The 20,468-nt window shown below is 36.2% G+C and overlaps 2 protein-coding genes across 2 annotated transcripts; both read left to right on the top strand.

The window, feature by feature from the left end:
- Nucleotides 1–4,128: 4,128 nt before the first annotated feature.
- Nucleotides 4,129–5,993, top strand: LOC113304523 (geraniol 8-hydroxylase-like). Its single transcript, XM_026553655.1, has 2 exons — nt 4,129–5,062; nt 5,240–5,993. The coding sequence occupies exons 1-2, from the start codon at nt 4,175–4,177 to the stop codon at nt 5,846–5,848; spliced, it is 1,497 nt and encodes a 498-aa protein (XP_026409440.1). The 5' UTR covers nt 4,129–4,174; the 3' UTR covers nt 5,849–5,993.
- A 10,554-nt stretch (nt 5,994–16,547) lies between these two features.
- Nucleotides 16,548–18,563, top strand: LOC113304524 (geraniol 8-hydroxylase-like). Its single transcript, XM_026553657.1, has 2 exons — nt 16,548–17,534; nt 17,723–18,563. Exons 1-2 carry the CDS (start codon nt 16,650–16,652, stop codon nt 18,329–18,331), a joined length of 1,494 nt encoding a protein of 497 aa, XP_026409442.1. The 5' UTR covers nt 16,548–16,649; the 3' UTR covers nt 18,332–18,563.
- The last annotated feature ends 1,905 nt before the right edge of the window (nt 18,564–20,468 follow it).

The following is a 20,468-nucleotide window of genomic DNA, read 5'->3' as shown; positions in this document are numbered from 1 at the left end:
TCACTTCTACGGAGGCTACAATCTTAGAAGCTGATTTCACCGAAGAAGAAGTTTTGCAAGCCATAGGAGATTTAGGTAATGATAAATCTCCGGGTTCAGATGGCTTCCCAATACTTTTCTTTCAGAAGTGTTGGCATTTTATAAAGGAAGATATTATGAGTACGGTGAATGAATTTTGCACAACAAGTACAATAAACTCTAAACATAATTCTACTTTTATTACTCTTGTGCCTAAGAAGGATCACAAAAAGACTATCAAAGATTGTAGACCTATCTGTCTTCTAACTAGTATGTACAAGATCATAGCAAAAGTTCTGGCTGCAAGGCTAAAACTTGTGATGGATAAGCTTATTTCCCCTATTCAATGTGCATATATTGAAGGGAGACAAATTATTGATGGTACCTTAATTGCCAATGAATTGGTAGACTCTAGACTCAGGTCTGGAAATGCTGGTATTGTGTGCAAAATTGATCTTGAGAAGGCTTTCGATAGAATCAATTGGAAATATCTGGAATTTTTGTTAAATCAAATGGGCTTCAGCAGGAAATTGTGTAATTGGTTGAATTTTTGCTACTCTACTTCTTCATTCTCGGTTATTATCAACAGGTCACCTTTTGGGTATTTCACAAGTACAAGAGGTGTAAGACAAGGATGCCCAGTGTCCCCTCTTCTGTTCAACATTGCAATGGAGGGTTTTTCATGTTTCATGGATAGAGCTGCGAATCAATGCTTGTTTAGTGGCTTTTCTGTTTTACCTACAAGTATTAATGTTAACCATCTCCACTATGCAGATGATACTATATTTTTTGTAGATCATAAATAGGAGGAGTTGCATAACTTATTCTCAGATCTTCATTGTTTTGAGTTTATTGCCGTTTTAAAGGTAAACACATCCAAAACTAGGCTTATTGCGGTTGGCGATGTTCCTGAACTACCTTTATGTGCTGAAGAATTTGGGTGTACAACTGATTCCTTACCTTTTATGTACCTGGGAATGCCACTCGGTGCAAAATCAGGAACAAAAGGAATTTGGGACCCTATCATAGAGAAATTTGATGCTAGACTATCCATTTGGAGAAGGATATTGTTATCTAAAGGAGGTAAACTTACTCTTTTAAAATGCATCTTGTCTTCTCTTCCGACTTATTATGTTTCTTTGTTCAAGGCCCCTACATCTGTCATCAAGATTCTAGAGAAAAAGATGCGGAATTTTTTGTGGGAGTACAAAGAAGATGCTAAAACATCTCACTTGGTAAATTGGGACCTGGTTCAGGCTAGTAAAGAAAGAGGTGGATTAGGAGTATGCAATCTTAGGCTTATGAATTTAGCATTGCTATCTAAATGGGGGTGGAGATATGGTGTTGAAAAGAATAAACTCTGGTATAGGATAATTGAAGATAAATACGGTACTTATTTCTCTTTTTGGATCCCTGGAAAAGTAACTCAAACATATGGAGTTTCATGTTGGCGTGTTATTGCAGATTCCGCAGTGTTAGTTAGGGAGAACTCAACACTTTATTTGCATTCAGGAAGCGGAATTGCATTCTGGATTGATTTCTGTGGAGGGGAATTGGAGGTTTGATTTCAAACGTGTCTGATGTAGTTTTTTAAGTGGTAAATGAAGTTCGTTCAACTTGGACTTGTGTAGACTCAATTTCAGACTTAATAATAGAAAACAATAAGAATAAAGAAAATATATACACAAGGTTTGTCACAATGTCGAGAGATTATTGAGACTCAGGATTCCACCAAACTTCATACCATGTGGTTCAAAAATCAATTCTTAGACAATTATAGCTCTTGTTTATTGACTCTAATTCTTTGCCAGGATAGATTTTAAAAAGATTAACTGTAAATCACTAGCATGATGCATCAAAAGCACTTAGACCAAGCATACATCATCATACGACTTCACAACTAATTAAGAAAAATCATAAAACGATTAAATTAATGCAAAAAGTCATAAAAAGAATTAAATATAATTACCACACGTATGAAATATGGCTTCCTCTGTCATCCCAGTGTTGGGGTTTAGCTCCTCATATTAATCATGATCTCAAAATATGTGTTTGTTGCTCAAAAGATGATTAAAAGAGTGAAAAGTAATAACACAGACTGTTTGCAACAGTGTATTGGTGTTGCAAAACAGCTGTTACAATGGAACTGTTACAGAAAAACTGTTGCTTTGTCGCTGATTTTAAAACCCTAGAATAAGACTGCCCTGAACAGCTTAATGTTCTTCAGCTGTTAAACATCGACACTTTTCTGCGACTGTCTACCGAGGGTCAGTGTTCTTCAGTTGTTCTTCTTCTTCAACAACAGCAGCAGCAGAAACAGAGTTCGGTAAAGCTCTGATTTCTTCTTCTCTGGCTCTCCTTAGGTTCCCAAACTCTCGACACCTCTTCTATATGACCCAAGACATCTATTTATATCAAAAATACCGATTAAATCTCTCCCAAATCTTCCAAAATCTCTTTCCTTCTCTTCACGGCCAAGTTGCGACAATTTCTTGTTTTATGATTTCTACGCGTTTATGAGCTTTCCTTTTTATTCTAACCTCTTCCTTAGATAGATACAAATCTTTGGGAAGGTTTACAGCGTTTTAATCACTCTAAAATTCCCTAAAACAGGTCGCACACGTGACTTTCCATATTTTCTTGTTGTGAGAAAAATCCGTCGATTGAGCCCAATCTAATCGATTTAAACACCTATATCAGATTCCTAGATCCATAAGGAGTCTATCCTATGAAAATCAGAGGTTTAATCGACCTCAAACTCCTCCAAATCACGATTTCCAAAACTGCTCTTTAACTACACTTTTTTCCCGCCAAAACCTGATTTTTGAATGTTGAAGATGGTTGCCCCTTATCCAGAGTAGGGGTGCGATTAGCAACTGCCTGGAAATGGGATGCCCCTTAGTAATTAGGTTACCCCTTATCCAAAGTGAGAGTCTGAATAGCAAATGTCCTCCGGGTGCTTTCCGACAACTTTTCGAGCCAATTTTTTTCCAAAAATGTTTATTAGCCAAAAATACCTACAAATAAATAAAACACCATAATAAGTACAAAAATGAGCCCTAACAATATATAGAATCGAGACAAATCGGACACAAAAATGTGTCTATCAGTGTCCTAACTAATTCAGAAGCTAGAGAATACGCCACTCTCCTCACTGTCATTGGTGATATTCCACCGGTTCGAGATCAACTTCTAGATACGAGAAGATGGAAACTTCATATCGTAAAATGGTCGAATCATATGGAATAGAAAATTTTCCATATCTTTTTGTGTGGAAGGCCGTTGTTCCACCCAAAATCAACCTCTTTGTTTGGAGTTTAGTTCACGGCAGGTTAAACACTAAAGATGTCCTCCTGCGTAAGGGAATTGAGCTGGATAATTCATGTGTCCTTTCTGGTGATGATTTAGAATCTCAAAGCCACCTCTTACTACACTGTAAAGTCGCTTTCAAAGTATGGTCTCAGTTGTTGCCTACCTCTCGATATGCTTGGGTAATTCCTGGATCGGTTATGCAGCTTGCTCTTTGTTGGAACAATACAACCTTTACAAATAATGGAAACTATATTTGGAATTTGATACCGGCAGCAATCTTCTGATCTTTATGGAAAGAGCGCAACAGCCGTACCTTTGATTCAAACCATATCTTCAAGACAGATGACGATCTGGTCAATGACGTTAAGACTTCTATCCTCCTATGGGCCGCAGCAGCTGGAAATAGAGTTCATGTGAATTTCTCTAGTGCTGTGATTAATAATTGGGATAACTTATTCATGTAATATAGCTTTTTTTTCGTCTGTTTGTTTCTGCCATCATCGGTAGACGGCTGTAAATTCTATTATTCTAATATATCTTCCCTTTTCGGATCAAAAAAAAATTACATCTACTTTTCTCTGTCTCTCAACGCTCTGAGGAAGATTGTATTGGACATGTCAAATGCGAGGCCACACAGCTGTACTATCTTATCTTTTTGGTCTAGAGTTATTATCACTCTCACTTTAGCAGACTTCTTGGAAAAAATATCTAAAACAGTAAAAAGTACGACTAAAAACTTTAGATAATTCAATCCATTTCTAGTAGTGTATATTTATACTTCCAAAGCTCTTACAGAGTTTGTCACTCTTTTATTGGAAGTTTTAGGTTTGAGAGAAGAAAAAAAATGGATTACATGAATATTCTGCTGTTAATTGTGCTTTCATGTATATTTTTCAGATTGGTCATCAATTCAGTTGCAAAAAGAAATCTCCCACCAGGTCCATATCCACTACCTATTATTGGAAATTTCCTCCAACTCGGCAAAAAACCTCACGAGTCACTGACTCATCTCGGCAAAGTTTACGGTCCGTTGATGTCACTAAAACTCGGTTCTTTAACTACAGTAGTCATTTCTTCTCCTACAATAGCCAAAGAAGTTCTTCAGAAACATGATCAATCTTTTTCTAGTCGAACAGTTTTGGATGCAATTACGATACATGATGACCATAAATACTCAATGATATGGTTACCTGCTTCACCTCAATGGAGAGCTCTTAGAAAATTGACAAATTCACATCTTTTCACTACTCAAAAACTTGATTCAAATCAGAACCTAAGACAGCAAAAGTTAGATGAGCTTGTTTCGTACGTGCGTCGAAATGCAAGTTCGGGTTCTGCTGTTGACATTGGTCAAGCTGCTTTTACTACTGTTCTTAATTTGATGTCCAGTAGTTTCTTTTCGGTGGATTTAGCGGATTATAATTCAGATTCTGGTTCTACCTTTAAAAATACTATTAGAGCAATTATGTGGGAAGCCGGAAAACCAAATGTTTCGGATTATTTCCCTGTTCTAAGATTTTTGGATTTGCAAGGTATTAGACGCCGTACGGGAAAGTACATTCGAATACTGGATGAGATTTTCAATAAGATTATAGATCAAAAATTGTTGGTATTACAGTCTGGAGAGGGAAATAGTAGCAAGTCTGGTGGTGACATGCTTGATGTGATTCTTGATCCATACCATGAAAATGGAATCCAGCTTCAACGTCATGAAATAAATGCTCTACTTAAGGTTAGTACTATCATAATTTTCAATTTTATTTTCGACACAACATTAACAATGCAATAGAAAGCTCAAGGCTTGGGGAATTCACTATTTAGTGTCTGACGTTAGGCAGGTTGTGCAATTTCTTCTTGATTTTGGTTGAAATTCTTTCATATAAGCCTAACAAAATGATTCATCGAGCAGGACTTCTTCGCAGCCGGGACAGATACTAGCTCATCCACTGTGGAATGGGCAATGGCAGAATTACTTCATGACCCATCTAAGATGACAAAGGCTCAACTGGAGATTTCAACCATTATAGGCAAAGACAGATTAATCAATGAGACAGATATCATCCAAGTCCCGTACTTGCAAGCTATCGTGAAAGAGACGTTACGGCTTCACCCACCAGCTCCATTCTTGGTCCCGCACAAAGCAGTAGTCGATGTTAAAATGCATAATTTTGTTGTCCCTAAAGATGCTCAGATATTAATGAATGTGTGGGCAATGGGTCGAGATCCTACCATATGGACGGACCCTAATAATTTTAATCCAGAAAGGTTTTTAGATTCCAAAGTTGATTATCGAGGTCAAGATTTTGAGTTGATTCCATTCGGGTCTGGTCGTCGAAGTTGTCCTGGCTTACCACTAGCACATAGAATGGTACATCTAATTGTGGGTTTGCTTATACAATCATTCGACTGGAAACTGGAAAATGGGATGAGACCAGAGGATTTGAACATGGAAGAAGAACTTGGATTTACATTAGCAAAGGCTACCGGTCTTCGAGCAATTCCTACTAATAAACTTTAATTTCAATTTCACTTAGGCATTTCAAAGTTAGCATCTAATTTTAGTTTAAAATTTTGCATTCAGAAACTTTTCGTTTTTATCCTGGAAAACTCGCGTCTAGATATTGCGATTGTAAATTACGGTAATAAGCATTGCATTTTCAAAAGACTGTTCATGAATATTCACGTCTCTCAGAGGAGACAGCTCTTGGAACTCTCATTTTCTTTTCTTTTCTTTTCCTCTTTGCTGAAGAGGTAAAAAAAAATCAGGTTATCTCTGGCAAAATTCACCAAAGCCGAAGTAAAGCAGCATTATTGTTGTCCATGCATGTTATCCAATTTTTATGGTCACAGGACAAACACCCATCGAACTAAATAACCAACTTATCAAGTTATCCCCAGCAATAATGTCTGATTTGTCCACGACCACTTTATTTTTCTCTCATGGTCACAACTAGTACCGGCCGTAAAACCCTCCCCAAGCGTCAAGTTATGTGTAGAACAATGAGGAAATGATTGAGGAGAATCAGGGATGAAGGAAGGAGATGTGGGGATAAGAGAAAAAACATTGTATTAGAGAGATTAGTAAATCCTATTACATAGGTTACAGTATATACATATAAAAGGGTAAGTGATTGGACCGCACATCCATGGGCCATAAGCCCTGTAACACTCCCCCTTGTGCGGTTCAATAACAAAACTTTATACATAGTGCTTCACATATAACGCTTTAAATATATTTCTTCAAATGACGTCCTCTCCTTGACGGTTTGTGCCGAAATCAATCGTCTCCAGTGACGGAGCTGGAAAATAAAGGTTGGGATAGCTTGAAAACTAATTAGATTGGTTGGGGGTGGCTTAAACCTATGATTTAGGCGTGAAATTGTTTTTCCAAACTTAAAACAATGGTACAAAATTGTATTTCTATGGACTTTAGGCTGGCTTAAGCCAGCCCAAGTCTACACATAGTTCCGCCACTGATCGCCTCATTAAAGCTTTGACAAGTAAAAACCCGGTGGGTTAAAACCTTGGTACAACTCTTCACATGTATTACATTACATGTTATCTCGTACTTTACATGTAGTTTATCACATGCAATACGATCTTCAAGGATCAACTAGTCTAAGTTAATTGTCTCGTTAAAACTTCGCCAGGAAAACCCGGAGGGACAAAACCTGAACTAAAAAAATATTAAGAAAACTTAGAACATAGTAGTATTTGAATATGTTGCCTCACTAAAACCTTGACAAGGAAAACCCAGTGGGATAAAACCTTGACGGAGGGAAAAGAGTACAACGTGACAGATGCAAGTAAAGGCGATCAGTTGCAGATGATCACTTTGCTCCGTTAAAGTTGACTAGTTGCTTCACAACTCTTAAGGAATAAAATCCTCGTTGGAAAGACAATAGCCTTAGTTGGGAAATTACATTCCCGGTGTTTGTTGTTGTCTCATTAAAAACCTTGTCGAGCCACAAAACCCTGTGGGAAAAAGTAAACTCGGTGAAGGAAAAGAGTTGAACACACCATTATATGCTCCTCATGATGTCAGACAATTTTCATTAGTCTAATGTTGTCAAAAGGAGTTTATCACACTTTAGTTTGGTGAGTTGAATGTTTATAAGACATTATTGTTGATTCTGGAAGTTACATTGCTTAATAGAATATCTCTTTTCATTTCTTTGATTCAGATATTTTCAGTAATATCAACGTAATATTTATGTCTTCAACGTTCAACATACTTGATTTTTTTAGTGTTGTCTCACTAAAAACCTTGTCGAGTAACAAAACCCTTTGGGAAAAACTATTCTCGATCGAAGGGAAAAAGAGTACAACACAACTTCAATTTCGAAGTAAAATATGTCGACATCATATCCTTGGATCCTCCCTCTAATGTCGGCATCTCCCCCTGATTACTTTCAGAGTTGTTCCAGACAGTTCCTTTAGTCATGTATTTTTCGAAACTGAATATTGCTAATGACTTAGAAAATAGTCTACCATATGTCCCCCTGATTACTTTTGTAGGAGAAGAGATTATTGTTCCCTCATAATCAACAACTTTTGTATTGCACTTTCATTTGCATTCCTTTTTATGTCTTTGTAGGGATAAAACAAATTTATGTCAATGGTTACTTTTAAATACATGATTACATTCACTGTACCATTCTAATGACGTTACGTTGGCGCGGAGCTATATCTAGCTAACAAGTTCCCTGAGGATGTAAAATTTAATCGAGTACATTATTATACTAAGTACAACAATGCGTCTATTGTACTTAGATATGAGGATTCATCTCCCAACACATCTTCGTCATATTCCTTTGGACGAAATGGTTACTTACTTATATTTGAACCTCGACTAACCATGGGAGTGCTATCAGGATGCATGTCTTTGTTAAATTGCCTGACAACTTTAGACATATGCAAACTGGTGGAATAATATACCACAATCTCAGTATTTGATCGATCTTTCCCTAGATTTTTCATCTCAAATTCGGATTTTAAATAGCTTTTAAGGTCTCTTATTACATCAAGAGTACACATCATGTTTGTACCATCAACATAAATAGATACAATTCCAAATCGGGAACTTTCTTATGAATACGCAAGGAAAAACAACTTACTTGTATGTCCCCTCCAAATCAAATAGCCACTTAGACGGGTATACCACATCCGCCTGATTACTTGAATCTATAAGTGAGTGTTCTATCTAACTGTAAACGAACTCTGTGGTTTAGAGTCATTTGATTTTGGCAACAAAACTTCTATCAAGTACTTTTTCAAATATCTAATATCTCTTGATTCTTTTAGAGATACGTAACAACCACATACATATGCTGCATTTCAAGTCCCATTGAAATTACCAAGATAACTAAGTAGCGGAACTGTATAACGTTCATTACAAGAAAACAATTCCAGAGCTTTGTGAGAAACCTCGCGCCACAAGGCGAGTCTTTGTACTTTAAGACTACTTTCTTCTCATTTTTCTTTGTGACAAAATAATTATGTATGTCCAATAGTCTTTACTCTTGGTTGGTTAGCACTAACACACCAAATTCCCGTATATTTTCCAAAAAACTAAGTTCTACCTGGATTGTGTAGGTCAAATATGCTATTTATTGAACAATAAGAAGCATGGTTCGATCTCATCGTGCTCTATTTCTTTGAGCAACTATATATAAAAATAATCATTAATATGCTCGCACGATCTTTCCATTGACTCGTGTGTGTTCTCATAATCCTTTACGATTTCATTGTTCTCTGAAATCATTAAACTTCGGAGCGTCCTCCAATATTGATTCATGGACATAGTTAGAGACAATCAAATGAGATGATTTCATTAATGATACAAATTAGGTTGTGCCTTACTCATTTACTTCCTTTCTAGGTGAGTATTGATCGAACCTGGTGGTCTCTCCATTTTCCTTTGTGGAGCCACGGCCTTAACTACACTTCCACCAAGTGTAGTTGCAACACCTTAGTCTATGGTGTATATGCTTTATTAAGGATTTGTAACCTTGCAGGTAGGTTTGCAGCTGGTATGTGTGATCTCATCACCTTAGCGAGATCAGTGTATATTCTGAAAATCGATTATTCTTTGTCACTTCACATTTATGTTTATGGAGTACAAGAATCAATATAAGATACATTTAGGAACACACCACGACAAATTGTGTCATTCCCTTAGAAAATACTTTTTCTTATCTCCCCCGAATGACGGGAAGACTGTCTCATTAAAGTGACAACCCGCAAAGATCTCCTGCCAAAAGGTTTAAAATGCGGATAATTGTTGGGAACTCGTTTCCAATATAACTACTTAACAGTTTTGAAAACCCATCATAGTACGATATGTGGAGTCGTAATGTCACATATATAGTGCAACCAAAAATGCGTAAAAACACGAATGTCAAGCTTAAATCCAGTTACCAACTGGTACGCATAAAAAGTTGACTAATATTGGGTTAAAAAAGGAATTAAGTAAATATGCGTGTAATATTGCATATCCCCAAAGAAATAAAAAGGTAGGTTGGTACGCATAACCTATTCCTTAGATACCATCTATAACCTTTGATGGTAGATTTTGCGAGACCATTAGGTATAAGATGTTCTGTATTGATCTTATTAAACATGCAATATTCATCAGGTCCTTTTGATGTAAATTCTCTAACATTAACAAGGATGGTGAGCCTTTACACTTTGCATTGCGTAATATGTGCTAGGAGTTTTCAAACGCAAATTTCTTGGGAACTATAATTATCCCAAAATGTTAAAACATTCACCAGATCCATCAGTCATTTTAATGGTCCGCATTCTGCATGAATATTTTTTCTAAATTTCACTTTGTTTCTTTGTAATATGGAATTTTTACCATTTGCATCTTAGGATGGTCTAGATCCTATTTTACTTAAGACTTTGTAAAAATGAGTGATATGCTTTCTTACCTAAAAGAATAATGGGAGGGGGGGTTGTGCATCTAGTACTTTAGAAAACACTTATTCAGAGATATGTTGTCACTTATCATTCTGTCAATCTTTTTCCCATTGTCTCTTCCACTCAAGCACAGTGATGTAAGTGTGATTCCTTTCAAACAAAACATCATGTCATAGCCAAAGTGCCTTTATGGTTATGTCAAAGCCTTTATAAGTCAATTCCAAACATTTCATCGTCGGAGTCGATATGGATTCAATAATCCAAATACTATAGTGATTTACATTTCACTAGATTGACTCATAAGTTTTTCTAAAATATATTTTCTTCCAAATGCATTAGAAACTATAAAAGATGCAGTCGATTACATTCTCATCACTGTGAGTTTACACATGATATCCACTTGCATGGGTTTCTTTGAGAATTTAACAAGGTGTTACTAGACCTTAATACATATAGAGCTTACGTGACTTTTAATATTTGTTCCTTCTTGGCAACAAATTTATGAGTTGTGCTTCGCTCGATAATCCAATCATCATAGTTACATTATAAGGAATTAGTTCAACAACTAGTGTATATTCCTTAAATTAGTGGAAGAAAAACAACTGTTAATTAGACATTTGGGTCTTGAGAGTTTTAATAAGTGGTGTGGTCTTATTACGTAAAAAAAGTGGGATTCAACTCAAGTACTTTAGAGTGATATATATTACGTTTCACCCAATATATCTCAAGTGCTTTAGAGAATTTATGTCTCGTGTTTTTATTCCATAAGTGCAGACATTGGATATAGTTCAATTGAATAAGATAGTCAATTGGCCAGGCAAAGTTCTTGTTGCCATTAAGGTTGATGTGAAAATTGGTTAATACTATGATACACACATTTCATTGTATATACCAACACTTATGTCAAGGTGCATTTCCAACTTTTTTATTTATGATGGGAGGTAGAATTACTTTTTTAGCTGATCCCATATTCGGTTGATATTTGTGTGTTGGTGTTATTACTACAGAAGACAAAAGTACATCTTTGTCTCATGACACATATTCCCTCTGCACATATTTCACTATGCCAGCAAGTGGATTACATCCCACCGAACATTCAAATTTGGAGGAAAAAATATTAAGTATCCAATAATGGTGTTCAAGTACTTTTAAACCAAATAAACCGGGTTGGATCGAAATCGGGGACCTGGTTGGAGCGGGATCTGAATTGGGACCGGGTTCAATCGGGGAATTTCACTTTCTCCGCGTTCAGACAAGGTTTACAGAAACCCTTCGTTCTCCCCGGATTGGATGGAGCGGACGCTCTTTCTCCTCCTTCCCCACAACAGACAGTGACGGATGAAAATGGAGAGGGGATTTGATTCTCTTTCTCATCCTTTGGTTCTCTTTCTTATCCAGGAACGCCTCCCACCGAACAGAAGAAATGGACAGAGATTTAATAGGATAAATTAGTACAGATATTTAATAGGACGAATCAAATCAAATTGGACAAATTAGTACACAGATTTAATAAGACGAATCAAATCAAATTGAACAAATTAGTACACAGATTTAATAAGCCAATGCAAACGGACATAATTTCTTCCAAGGATTTCCACTCAATTGATTATATGATGTATATGAGACAGATTAGTCCATAGTACAATCACACATACCCTCACGCCAATCACAAAGCAGAACAAGCCTTTAACATATGAAAAAGAAATCGATGATAACTAACAAAATGTTCTATTTTTCGCCAAGGTTAGAGCTCGTGCATGATAATGTGATTGAGGAGAATCAGGGGTGAAGGAAGGAGATGTAGAGACAAGAGAAAAACCATTGTATTAGAGAGATTAGTAAATCCTATTACATAGGTTACATAGGTTACAGTATATACATATAGAAGGGTAAGTGGTTGGACCGCACATCCATGGACCATAGGCCCTGTAACAGGAAAAACTTATTTTTGCTTTACAAATAAACTAGATTTGTGCCCGTGCTACGCACCGGGCATTTTTTCCTTTTAACTTGATGGTGATGCATTTTCGATTTGGTATGCGCGGGGCTTCGCTCCTCCCCATGACGACACATTTTTGATTTGGTATGGTGGGGGCGAATGCATTAGATAGGTGGAGAAAAGATAGAAAATACATGCGGATTTTTATTTATTTTTTCCTTGTACTTACGCAGAAAATATGTATGAAATATATAAATTTTTTCGAGTATATATTAATTTGGAAAAAAAGAATCCTAATATGGAAGGTACTTGACTTCCGAATTGAATTTGAATTTCCAGAAAATTTCAAACACGATAAGTTAAGTTTTCCTCTTGCGTTTGTAATTAATCTCTTTTTTTTCTTTAACAACGTACTGTTATAATTTTGTGCGACAATCAGTTGGACATGCCCGTGAAGTTTACTTGGCCAGATATAGTCTTTTGGCAAGAAAATTGAGCCAAAGCTACGATATAGACTTTTTAAAGATTAATATCTATCCGCGGAATATATTATTCTAAAAACTTCTACAATGAATTTCTGTAAAACAAAACCTCTCAAAAGTCAATCAAAGACGTGTTCTCAAAGATTTTCTTCCTAATAAAATATTGATGTTGTTCAGGAACTTTCTGATCCAAACGAAGCATATTTATCCATAAATAAATTTGTATCCATAGATTCCAATTGTGCTCATCGTTTCTCGAATACAAAAGAAGTACTATCTTTTTTGGGGAAATAATAATTGCTCATACCACTACCAAAAAAAATAAAAAATAATAATTGCTCATACTTTTTCGTTATATTGATGTTTTTATTTTCCTAACAAAAATAATGATAAAAATTAATAATTACACTAACTAAGCTCTTCCAATTTCACTATGAGAAATTTTACCATTTTCGAGAGCTTTCTTTGTCCTAAATAGAACTACTTCCGCCTGTGCACCATCCACTAAAATATAATCAAGATACTCATTGGTGAATGTTGTAAGAACCGAACACGAAAAATATTAAGCTGCCAAAATGCATCAAACACAGGAAACAACCTATCCGTGAAAGGACAATAATCCCACATCACTAGTTTCCGTATAATGAACTTAAAATATAATATGGAAGGGCCGCTCCATTTATCGCCAATTGGTTTTTCAGTTGGATGCCCGTAAACTTTAACACTATTAAACGACTAATTCAACCGTCCATGATGATGTCCCAACAATTTTTTGTTATAGATTTTGTTCAGTTTAATCTTTTATGTGTCCATCTATCTAGTAATTTTTAGTTATCGATAAAAATTATGCAATTAGTTTGGAAAAATTTGTTGCACCTTTTTGACCGCATTGGTAACCAAAAATGTTTCATCGCTGGCCTAGTATAATTTCTGGGTCTATATTACATACGGATGGCATGACTACTTGCCAAAGTAGGTATGTCAATCATAATTCATAACCAAATAATTTGTGGATGAGATACTTTAGCTACATTGTCTGAGGCTAAGCCATAGGGCACCCACATGAATAGTCATATATTATTAGATGAGTTTAGTTCTCGGTGAGTTTGTTGGTAGATGTGAGTTTAATCTTTGGTTAGTTTGACGGACCTTTTAGCTAGAATCCAAACGGAGGTGTTTACCTTTCTTAAATATTTCAAGGCTTAATTTCCGTTTTCAGCTAGGTTTAATTTATTTTATTTTTGGGTTCCTTATATAGTCACGTCTCTAAATTTTCACGTTCTTTTTTTTTTTCCTTAGTTTTTTCTTTTGTTTTGTCTACTCAATTTGGTTTTTTTTTCTTCTTTTTTTTCTCTAACCAATTATATATTGCCGAATGTCCTCAACAAAACTCTTATTTCATAAAATTTAGAAAAGTCTTGTTTCTACCAATAAAAAACAAGGATTTCCTCATCCATCAATTTCAGAGTTTCTTTTGTTTAGGCCTTTAAGTTTTTAGATTAACTAAAGAGCAAATCAAAGCATGTTAGTTTTTCGCTGTAAGCATATTGCACGCGGACGTGGAGGTAAAACCAAAAAAAGTATTAGAAAAACGAATTTGACGGTTCGTTTAGAAGTGCTCAAAGAAAAATTGTAAGTTACACTGAAGTATGCCATCAAGGCAGCTGCCTCCAGATACAGATAAGATCGAAAACCACCACAATCAGTCGTAAGAAAATTAAAAAATAGGCGGCAAGTGGCAACCACCACGGAAGACATCACTAGTTTAATTAAACTGTTATGGCATTTTCAAACCCAAGTTAAAAAAGAGTGTCAGACGACGCATAGCCAGCCTGGCCCGGCCATAGGCAAGATTTTCATAACTTAGTCCGTCTCTTGGGACTGTGAATGGCTCTCTTCCCACTAAATTGACAAACAAAAGCATTAGTTTAATGTTGGACTTTTGTAATTGTCGTGAAAGCTCATCAAGTTTTGGCACAAGATCTGGAACTATGTTTTGGATTATACTGTGACGTTAATGGCTGCCTGTTCGACACCCCAAGTAACTTGGCCTTTGCAGGACGTTTTCACCCTCTACTCAAAATTAAATGCATTAGATCAATCATTTTCCTGTGGGGCACTTGCCCTGCTTAACGTGTTTTGCTTACCCTCAACAAAGAACTGATATATAATACTCCAGATTCTAGAAATCTGTATGTGGTGGATATAAGGTTGCACTTTTACGTATCTTATTGCAAAACAGTATCTATTAAGAAAACATTACAGAAGATGATAGAGGCCATACATTAATCTTTTCTTGGTTATGTAATAAATGCACATTACAGGTGCACTTCGGGATATTATGTAATCTGCATTATTGGAAATTTCAGCAGGTTTCAAGAGAGAGCAAAAGAAACGGAGTAATTGAATCTTCTTATGTTAATTCTACTTCCTTGAGAGCAAGGGTTATGGGTAGAATGTTTTAGCATTCCATCTCTTTCGAAATGAACGAGAGTCTATGTGATAGACTGTTTTTATGGGATAGAGAACATCACATACTATACGGCTAATTAAGTGCCATCTGAATTTTTTTTTGAATTTGTAAGATATGAACAAACTAAAGTTTAAAATGGGCGGGAATACGTTTCGAAGGTTTAAATGAGGAAAGCTATTTAAACGGTGGTCCATAAGCCGTATATACTCCATCTTTTTCTCAAACGGAATTTCTTCTGCCGTATATGTTCCTTTGTAGTTTCTATCAAACGGCCGTATAGGGAAGACTTTCCCTCGGTCATTCAAACGAACGAGATGCTGATTGAATTTGGGGTGAAAGAGGGTTACCCTCTACCCATAATATGACCTAATTTGATCAAATTTGATCAACTCTTTCATTTTGAAAGAGACTCTCAACCCCCATAGCCCTTGCTCTTAGCACTTCTTGAAATATTTTCATGGACCACTAAATCTTCACCCACATTTCTAAGAGCAAGGGTTGTAGAATGAGTGTTTTTAACACTCATTCAATGCCAAATTGAGTGAGAGACTGAGTGAAAGAGTGTTTTTTGACCGTGGGAGCTTAAAAAAAGACACTGAACGGCTGATCTTTATCCGTTTGGAGAGAAAAATTCTCTCCAAGCGGCTTAACATTTGCCTCCTCTCGTATTTTTTCTTTTTTAGTAATAAAACCCTAATTATGGGTCCCACATCTAAGAGATTTAAATTAATAAAACTCTAAAAATAGGTTTGAGAGATAGAGTTTTAGCCGCGCAATGTGTTTTTTCTCCAAACGGCTGATTTTTAGCTGCGTAGTCTCCCCTTTCACCCACTCATTGGCCCCAATAAGTGTATGAGTGATTATTGATGAATGACTGGGTGTTCTCACTCCATAATAACACTTAATTTGAGCAAATTCAGTGATAATCATTCATATTGAATGAGAACACCCACTCCATAACCCTTCTCTAATGTGAATTTCTTTAAGAACTCCATAACTAAAACTCATAGATTAAACCTCCTTTTATGGTAGTCCCGTTACTTATCCTATAAGTTTAAGGTTTCCAAACTTGGCTATTAAGTTCCTAAACTTTAGGATCAAATAAGCAACTAACAGCTATCCCAAAACTCTTAATTCTAAACCTAATAAATCACCGGCCAAGTTTATTAACACCGACCTAGCCTACAAATGCATATATAGGCAAGAATAGATTTTCATAAACTTGGTCCTTCTTTTGCGACTTTGAATGGCTCTCTTCCCCACTAAATTGACAAACAAATCATTAGTTTATTGTTGACTTGTGTGATTGTCATGAACGCTAGCTGCTGCCCTGCGCTGTACTTATCTTAATTGCGAAACAATATCTATTGAGGAAAAAAACAAGAAGATGGAGGCCATACATTAACCATTTCTTTGGTTAGGTAATAAATGCACTTGAGGATATTATGTAATCTGCATTACTGGAAATTTCATCAGCAGGTTTCAAGAGAGAGCAAAAGAAATGGAATACTTGAATCTTCTTCTGCTAATTCTACTTCCTTTAACACTTCTCAAAGTATTTTCATGGATTACTAAATCTTCACCCACAAATCTCCCACCTGGTCCAGTTCCATTGCCCATCTTTGGAAATCTTTTCAAACTCGGAAAGAAGCCTCACGAGTCACTAAGTCAATTGGCTCAAATCTACGGACCTTTGATGTCACTAAAACTTGGTTCCTTAACAACAATAGTCATTTCTTCTTCAACAATAGCCAAAGAAGTCTTACAAAAACATGATCAATCATTTTCTAGTCGCACCGTTATAGATGCCATTACAATATCCAATCACCATAAATCTTCAATAGTATGGTTACCTCCTACTCCTCAGTGGAGAGCACTTAGAAAATTAACCAACTCACATATTTTCACTACCCAAAAACTTGATTTAAATCAAAGCCTGAGGCACCGAAAGCTAGAGGAACTTGTTTCTTACCTGCGGCGAAACGCGAGTTCTGGTTCTGTGATTGATATTGGTCAAGCTGCATTTACTACTGTGCTTAATTTGATGTCAAATAGTTTCTTTTCAATTGATTTAGCTGATGATTTTGGCTCAGATTCTGCTTGTGCCTTTAAAGACGCTGTTAGAGGTTTAATGTTAGAAGCAGGAAAACCAAATTTGTCTGATTATTTCCCGATGATTAGATTCATGGATCTCCAAGGTGTGAGGCGCGGTATGAGTAAGCATTTTGGAGCATTGGATGAGATTTTTGAGAAGATTATACAACAGAAATTGTTGACTCTACAGTGTAGAGAGGGGAACACTAGTGACTTGCTAGATATGATTCTTGATCCATCCCAAGAAATTGGAATCCAGCTTCAACGTCATGAAATCAAATCTTTACTCAAGGTTAGTACTATACTTCTGTGTGTTCTGTTATTAAGAATTTAATTTTCTTTTACCAAATTTGGGACAATGTTTTTTTCTATATACATTTTTTTGACCAATTTTTCCTCAAGTAGTAGAAGTGTTTAGTCAGTGTGCGGCAATGCATTCGATTTTTGTTTTAACAAAATGATTCTTTTATGAATCCATAGGACTTCTTTGCTGCTGGTACAGATACTACCTCGGCCACGATAGAGTGGGCAATGGCGGAATTACTTCACAACCCGTCTAAGATGACAAAGGCTCAACAAGAGCTTTCAGACATTTTAGAGAAAGACCGACTGATTGAGGAATCAGACATCGTTCGACTACCGTACTTACAAGCAATTATCAAAGAAACGTTGCGACTTCACCCACCGGCACCGTTTTTAGTTCCTCACAAAGCAGAGAACAATGTTGAAATTCATGATTTTATTGTCCCTAAAGGTGCTCAGGTACTAGTCAACGTATGGGCAATCGGACGAGATCCTAATCTGTGGAAGGACCCAACTTGTTTTAGCCCTGAAAGGTTTTTGGATTCGAAAACTGATTATAAAGGTCAAGATTTTGAGTTTATTCCATTTGGATCGGGTCGTCGAATTTGTCCAGGTTTACCATTAGCACATAGAATGGTACACTTAATTGTGGGTTTGCTTCTACAATCATTTGACTGGAAACTGGAAAATGGGTTAAAAGCAGAGGATTTGGATATGGGGGAAGAATTTGGGTTTACATTAGCAAAGGCTACTGGTCTTCGAGCTATTCCAGTTATTAGGTTATGAATGATGGAAGTTGTAGCTGATTGTAGTTCATTAATATGGAGTATTATCGAGTAGTCATATAGTTGTGATTATACCACACTTTAGTTCACTTCTTTCTTTCTTTTTTTGCTTTTTTTCTTAGTATTCCTCCCTCTCCATCCAAGCATTTTTGTTTTTTTTTTCATCAATTCAACAGGAGCCAGCAGAGAAATCAAGGTATATAACTTGTCGGATTCCTGCCTTACAGTCCATTATAATTGACCGATCTATACAGTATTACAATCCATTTTGAATATTATAAGTTTCGTATGATTTTTATCTTTGGAAATAATTTCAACAATTTACACTTGGGGATTATATTTGGCTTACAGTGTCACTGCTCCAAGGATGTACTCCTATGCGCTATTTGGTACTAAATAGCCAGCAAAATTGGGCCTTACATGCTCCGTACTTAAATATGGGGAATAGGGGTGTGCAGAAAAACCGAAACCGCGGTTTTCACCCGTAACCGCCCGCAAAATTGCGGGTGAAAATCAATCCGCAAGAGTTTATGGATTGGACATGGTTGAGTTTTCAAATCCGCAAGGTTTAACGGTTTGGTTGCGGTTGGACTTTGAAATCCGCGGATTCACCTGCACCCGCAAAAATTGAGTTTTAGATTTTAGATTAGACTAGATATCTCTAATTTAATTTACTAGGAAGAAGAGGTTCGTCCTCTTCAGAGAACATTTCAAGATCTGCATAATTTTCTTGAAGAAACTGAAGGTTTTGAAGCTTCTCGATGCTTGCATGTGATCCACTTCGTGCGTTGTGAGAACTACTGGAAAAAGAAGTTGTGCCCTCCTCTTGATACTGAATATAAACACAAAACAAGGTAGCAGTTAATTATCCGCCAAAGGTGGTCTAATGTGGACAAGAATCCTGCTAAAGCACTAATCCAGGAAATTTATCATGTTGTTTGTCAATTCATAGAAGAAATTAAATTCGTTTTCAAAAACAAGGTGCTACATCAAATGATTAAAGATCACTACACTTATCAGTTGCAGTGTTAATTAAGATTAATACCTAATAAGTATATATTGTACTCATAATGTTGTGCAACAAAACTTTGGCAATTGCTTCATTGTTATTAATTTATTATCATGGGAGTGAGACAGTGAGTTAACATAAATAGAGAGGTCAATTACCCATACGAAGGGATTTTCGCAGATAGGCAGACTTTTTTTAAAAAAAAAAATTCTAAATCCGCGGTTAATCCGCATCCGATCCGCATCACCCGCTAATCCGTGGATGTCAAATCCGCGGGTGATTGGGCCGGTTACGATTCAATTTTTCAAATCCGCAACTTTGACGGTTTGGTTGCGGGTGATCCCTAATCCGCAACCGTCCGTCCGTTGCACACCCCTAATGGGGAGTCTTAGTGAAGGCAAACTTTATATTTCCATAAGGGAAAATTAGACGCAGGCCCAATAAAAATAATATTCTTATTCTCAGGCTCACAATTAATTTTAGATACCGTGACATCCAAAATTATCTTGAAATTATTAAGAATCAATACATAACTCGTTATGCATACTATTTTTCAGACATAACTCGTTATGCGGCCTAATTTTCAGGGGCATAATTGACAACACAACTTGGATATAACATATCTAAGAATCCACGCCTTGGAATTTTATAAATTTTATATCGTTGGAAATCTTTTTAAGAGAGCTACACAAGAGTACAAACAACAATATCAAATTTTTGTTTTTCACGAAAAAATCGGAGGTGATCATCATTTTAGGGAAAAATTTCGAAAACTGACTACATATTCGTTATGCAGACTCCAAAAAAGATGCATAACACATTATGCAAACGCATAACGAATTATGCAACCATTTTTTCGACTGCGTAACAAGTTATGCTTCTACAACACGTTATGTAGCCATTGTTTTGGTTGATTTTAGTGCGTACAGAAAAATTGATACATAATGCGTTATGCAGCCATACTTAAGGATGCATATCAGGTTATGCATCCATTTTCTCGATGCATAAAAAGATTATGCAATAATTTTCTCGATGCATAATGCATTATGCAGCCGTATTTTGGATGCATATCAGGTTATGCATCCATTTCTCGACTGCATGATGCATTATGCATCAATTTTCAATTCAC

This window comes from Papaver somniferum, chromosome 8 (assembly GCF_003573695.1).
Source record: "Papaver somniferum cultivar HN1 chromosome 8, ASM357369v1, whole genome shotgun sequence".
Taxonomy (NCBI): domain Eukaryota; kingdom Viridiplantae; phylum Streptophyta; class Magnoliopsida; order Ranunculales; family Papaveraceae; genus Papaver; species Papaver somniferum.
This window is presented reverse-complemented; position numbering and strand designations above follow the sequence as displayed.

Excerpts from the sequence above, each read along its gene's own strand:
- LOC113304524 (XM_026553657.1), top strand. The coding sequence starts at position 16,650 with ATGGAATACTTGAATCTTCTTCTGCTAATTCTACTTCCTTTAACACTT. Across the intron at positions 17,535-17,722 it reads AAATCAAATCTTTACTCAAG|GACTTCTTTGCTGCTGGTAC; the intron begins GTTAGTACTATA and ends ATGAATCCATAG.
- LOC113304523 (XM_026553655.1), top strand. The coding sequence starts at position 4,175 with ATGGATTACATGAATATTCTGCTGTTAATTGTGCTTTCATGTATATTT. Across the intron at positions 5,063-5,239 it reads AAATAAATGCTCTACTTAAG|GACTTCTTCGCAGCCGGGAC; the intron begins GTTAGTACTATC and ends TTCATCGAGCAG.